The 6,000-nt window shown below is 41.0% G+C and overlaps 1 protein-coding gene across 1 annotated transcript in view; it reads left to right on the forward strand.

The window, feature by feature from the left end:
* Positions 1 to 4,660, forward strand: part of BMF (Bcl2 modifying factor) — a 176,719-nt gene extending 172,059 nt beyond the window's left edge. Inside the window, exon 4 of the mRNA XM_085626912.1 lies at positions 863 to 4,660. Coding sequence (XP_085483038.1) covers positions 863 to 934 — 72 coding nt within the window. The 3' untranslated portion in view covers positions 935 to 4,660. The remainder of the gene's footprint in view (positions 1 to 862) is intronic.
* Positions 4,661 to 6,000: the final 1,340 nt, after the last annotated feature.

The raw sequence follows: 6,000 nt of genomic DNA on the forward strand, positions 1-6,000 counted from the left end.
GCAACCCTTTCCCTTTCCCTTTCACCTCAGGTCTCTGCTTCCCCGAGGCTGCTGTCGACCTCGTAGTAACTCGATCTTGTTGCTCCGCGTTGGTCTCACCGGCAGCCGCCACCACTGTTGCTGCTTGAGTCACTGCTGGAGTCCCTATGCGAGCCGCCACCTCCACGTTAAAGCAGATCGACCCGGTGAAGGGAGCAGCGGAAAGAGCAGCCGTGATCCAGTAGCTTCGTCTGCTCCGCCACAGATCAACCGCCGCAATGCTCCAGCGCAACACACCTGGTGAGAGGCTCTGACTCAGCTGACTCGAGGACGCCGACCCCGGTTCCCTCACACGATCAATCCAAACGCACATGAAGGAGAAAGGGCATCCGGACGATAACGAGAAGAAGACGCGTAATAATGTAAGTAATCTGAGTTTTTCCTAGAAGCTCACGGAGTTTAACAGAGTAGCCCCCTGAGATATCAGAAGTGAAAGCGCTACTGCCGCATTCCCACTCCGGAGGTCAGGGGCGGAGCACCGCGACAGCTAACCAACTGCCGCCATGTTCCCCACAGCCATGCTCTTGTGAAAATTGTCTTGTCCATGTCCACTTTTGGAATTATAGGGAAGAAAGAGTTTTTTTATTTTTAAGTAATATTTCCTGCATTTACTTACACCTGTAGTATTTTTTTGCAAGACTGCAGATTACTGCATTACTTAAACTTATACTATGTACATTAGTGGAAGAACCCGTTTATGGTAAGTGACGGTGACTAACATAATAGTGAAAACTCTTGGCGACAGTTTTACAAGAATAATAATAAAATTCTCTTTCTGGCATATTTCTTTTAATATTGAAAAAATATATTTGTGTTTTTACAGGTGCAACAAAACAGGAATCAAATTTGGTGGCAGATCTTCCGCTTCTTCAGAAACCTCGCCATGAATGCCTAGGATATTAGAAAGAACAAAGGTCATAGCTGAGGCCACGACAATTGAACCTGGTACATCCGGTCAACAGGGAGCACTGACAGAAAATGAACACGGGTTCACGAGCAATCCGCCGCTGGACGGCTGTTGCGACTCTTTGTTTTGTGTATTTTTACTGTTTAAAAAAAATTCTCCTTCTGAATGGTCGGGGACACTGGTCAAACACTGTACAAGAAAGTAATTGAACCATGATCTCTGTGGTAAAGTATTTTAGATGATGGTGTAACTGGACATTGCAACACAGGTTGCACACTTGGACAACATTGAAACCGGTCCCAGGATGCTTGATTCCAGTCCAGGGAAGACATGGCTTGGCAGTTCGGGCTGGCCTGTTCCCATGAGGCACAGGGTCAAGACTGATTTGCATATGGCCATGTCTGAACTGGGGTGGCGTGGTGAGCAAAATAACGATGGATTAAACCCAGATCTGTGACTGGGGGTGAATGTTTTGCCAATGTGCAACATTCCGTCCATCATCGTGTGTGTTTTAACGTGGACAACTGACCAGCTCTGATTTTGTTGAGTGTTATAGGGCAGTGAAACACATTTGGCCTTTTCATAGGGTCTAGTATACCATTGACACTGCTCTTTATCAGTTTTTTATGTAAGTGGCAATGCAACATAACCTAAAGGATAGCTACATTGCCAGGGAGTACATTGCGGTGAATACTTGCATTATAGTTTACTGTTGAGCACGGGCAAAGCAGCTTATATGTCTTTGTTCGTTCCTGCTGAGACTTTTCTTGCACTATTTAGAGCTTCTCATTGTTGAACAAGAAGATGCATTCTCAGTCTGCCATTTCTGGCTGGTTGTATTTTTGTTTAGCATGCCATTCTAGTGATAGTGGAATGAAAAACTAAATTTAGTTTGCACATGCATTTCTCAGCTAGCCTATACAACACTTTTGCGCAACATATGATCTACGTGTTAAGAATCTGTTCAGAAATGGTCAGCCTAGATGGGCCACATGCTTCATATACAAAAGTACTGCAAACCTCATACAATAAATTGCCAATATAAAATATCTTTAGCCCTATCTGAAGTGAGCAGCTTCATTTCTTGGGCAAGAATGACAATGTATGTACCTGATCTATTCAGATCATTTATTTGCAGGCTCGAATCTTGTAGGTTCAGTCTGTAAGTTGTTTGTAGCTTTATAATTCATTAGATCAGTCTTTTAAGGACCTCTTCTGCATAGATATAATTTTTAAAAAAATTGCATTTTCTGCACACTCGTTACTGTGAGCATCAAATGCAAACCTCTGTAGTCTCCTGTTTCCAGAAATGTTGTATTTAGGGGTATAATAATACTGAATGAATCAGAAAAGTTATACCAAAAAGTGTTTGAATGTTGTGATTGTGAAGAAAAAACCTTTGCTTTCATGGACTAATAATTCTCTATTAAACACAAGTTAATCAAAGGCAATAATCTGTAAAATGAGAATGTGATATTATCTAGTTCAGATCTTTTTGAACCTATTGCTTTTTTACCAGTGTTACCAGATAACCAAAATCTAATCACCAAAATGTTTGAATGATCCAAGGGTTAGTTGAACTGAGATTCCTGGGGCAAGGGTGCAGTTTCATATTCCACTATGGGCAGACACAAGCCACAACTTCACATGGTACTACCTTTCTCTCTCCTAACCCGGATGGGATTTGGGCTGAACTTCATCTCATACATACACCTTCTATACAATGTACTGACAGTTTGGATAAGGATAGGGGGTATCCTGTTCGACTCCTTCACTATCATGAGGGGGACTCGTTAGGGATGCCTGTTGCTACCACGGCTGTTCGCCCTAGCCATTGAAATCCTAGCACGAATGCTTAAACAGGATACACAGTTCGCAGGATTCTGCTGGTCGCCAGCAGTGGAGGGTAATATTGGCATAATATGCTAATGACCCTCTGATATATTATAGTAATCCCATAGCATTAGGAGCACATGTTATACAACTTCTATATGCATTTGGTAAGCACTCTAGACAGAGTAAACTGGACAAAATCCAGACTCTTCCCTCTCTGCTCCACTGCAGAATATGGTTCCTGCAAAGATTGTGCCGACTCACTGCATCTGATAACTGGGAGTCTTAGTAGATAATAAAAGAGGCAGTTGTCTGATCCGACAGGGAACAACACTAATGGACCGCCTGCAAAAAGATAACTTTCACTGGTCCACTCTCATGCTATTGCTAATGAAGAGAGTTGCACTAATTAAAATGATTACCTCACCAAAATATTATACATCGTACCAAACTATCCATATGGACCTCTCAAGTCAGTTCTCAGAAATCTTACATCTCTGATGAGATCCTGTCTTTGGCAGGGTGGACACCCGAGGTTAGCCATGACGACATGCTACAAATCCACTTAAGAAGGGAGTCTAAGTATGGTCGACCATATCTATTACTGTACAACTACCTATTTTATGGTGATAAATGATTGATTGTATGGTTCTGCATCAGACCCAGCATTTAGTACAGAACTATACTATACACTATTTGGCTATACTCCCCTGACACATTGCAAATACAGAGGGAAACAGCCTACCAGAATATTCACTGTAAATAGAGGCTCTCCCTCACACACACAGACAGACAGACAGACTGGTCTAATAAAATCACTAGTAAAACCTCACTCTGGAGGGGAAACCGGTTCCCGAAGTCACAGCCATAAAAGGTTTCAAAGAAAGGGACTATTCAGACATCCCCTCTCTTGGCGACATTGCTACTTTTAATTAGGTTAAAGTATTTGCAGAAGTACATGAGGAATTTTAAACTCCAGCATTCCCAATTCTTGCACTACTCCCAGCTCTGGCACTTTATCCCACCATACCGAACATTGAGAAGGTTCCTACCGAAAACACACTGGAAGCCAAAATCACCATGTCCCAGCTACCGGTGAGAGGCACGATATCTGGAATATATAGTACTCTTATCTTATCATAAATACCCCAGACACATTCAATAAGTTGAAAAAGACATAGAAAAAAGATTTAGGACCCCTGGTAGATTAAGAATGAATATTTGCACTGATCTCTATCAGATGTTTTTCATACAGTTTAAATACTTAATCTACCATGGGCTCTGACCTTTCGAAGATGTCAAATATAAACGGGAGACTTTCTCCATACTATCTAAACCTGCAGAATTATCCAACTCTTCAGAAAGCCAAGATTAGGACTGATCCTGGGGGAGAAGAATATTGAATAAAATTGGAGGACAGCTCTCTGTGTCCCTAAATGGAAAGCTGGTCTAGACACGTCGGATCCTAGAAATCCCATTGTATGAAACCAGAGGCTGGCCCCATTAACACAAAAATGTGTGAAAAATGGGCTGAATACAGAGGAAGGGAAGAGAACGTGACTTGGTAAATATATAGAGCCCAAGGATCGAAGATTGATTTGCATGGGGCTTGTCTCAACATTGTACCCCATAATGGGAGAAAAACAGATGTGAAATGTTTGAAACAATCAGAATACCTCAAGGGTGCGCCATGTAGCAGTGCCGATTATTGGTTTCTATCCATGAGTTGTTTCTCCTCTATTGTATGGTTGTAACATTGCATACTATATGTCAAGAGAGTTATATAAAAAAAGGTTTCAGGACTCATTGGGCATTCTTCAGACCAATTGTTTTTAGGTCTGGGTTCTGACAGCACAACTATTAAACAGCTCTTGTTAGCCCTACAGTTTGTGTGGGCTTTGTGTCTGCCTCATTCAGCCATTGGCTTTCTTTGGACAACCCTTTTCAGCCATTGGCTGGATACTTTGGCAATTACATCCCTTGTCAGCCCTGTAGAGTATTGAACTGTCACCTAATGCTATTGGCTGTTTGGGTGAATGCTTTCCACCTCCACCCTAGTGTTTCCATTAATCTACATTAGGGACTACTTTTAAATTGTAGCCCTCGCTGTCCAATCCTGTTTGTTCTTTCTCAAGTGTTGCGCTGTAAAATGCTAACACAGCATACATTATGATTAGCACATTAAACTGTAGCTTTGCCAATGCTTGTTTTGTTTAAGGCCTTTGGTGGACACCAGATTCCTCTAGGCTGCACAGCTTTAAAAATAAATTTAACATGTTTGGTGCTGCCTGGGTCTATGCAGCACACTCCCTCTTGCACCAGGCGTACTATGACAGTTTACTATGAGCAGATGTCTCGGTCACCCATGGAATATATGTTTTACTAAAGTCAGAATAAATAAACTTAATCAGGAGCAAGAAGGAGTGCACAACAGCAGCCTGATCACTTCCAATGTGTGTAAAATCATTCTTTAAATTTGTAATGCTCTGCAGAAGCCTGTCCTTCCCCACAGAGCCTCATGAAAAAAAGGCACACTGACTGCCCTGAGGTGGGTAGCCATTTTTTGGAGGGCTTGGAAAAAACATATATGCTTCTCTTCTGCATGATTTGGCCTGCTGTCCCAATTTGTGTCAGAAGGTTGAATCTTCAAGGAGACCTGCTGAAACTGGAATTCTCTTGTATAGATTCAACCAATCCCTCAGATCAGTTTTAAAAGATTTGGTAAAAGTCTTATGAGAACCAACAAAATCCTGCAGTGACATTGATAATGTATTTAAAGTTGAATCGGTAACTTGCGTAATTTGAAAGTTTTTGAAAAGGATTCTTATCGAGGTAGAATGCATTTATCATCCAATCATAGTTACAATATATTTATTTTCTGATAATGGTTCTACTCCCATAATATGTACTAACAACATACAGAATTCTGGACACCAAAACTTGATAACAAGGTCAAGAGATTTTGTAAACTCAAATACCTTTAATAGTCCTACACAAATTTGTGGATCACATGTTTGTTTTTAGCAATGCTTTGCTGCATCTTTAAAAAAGTGTGTGTGCAATATTTGTTTTCATTTTAAGCAAATCGGTTACATTTAAAATGCCTTTGGTGTATTTATAATATCTTTTGAAGGATGATATGACAATTATTTACTTTCAAATGAATTCCCTGTTATTGCTTTGCTCACATTATATGTTTATACATAATTGAAATGAAGGAA

The sequence above is a fragment of the Triturus cristatus genome, chromosome 9 (genome assembly GCF_964204655.1).
Source record: "Triturus cristatus chromosome 9, aTriCri1.1, whole genome shotgun sequence".
NCBI lineage: Eukaryota > Metazoa > Chordata > Amphibia > Caudata > Salamandridae > Triturus > Triturus cristatus.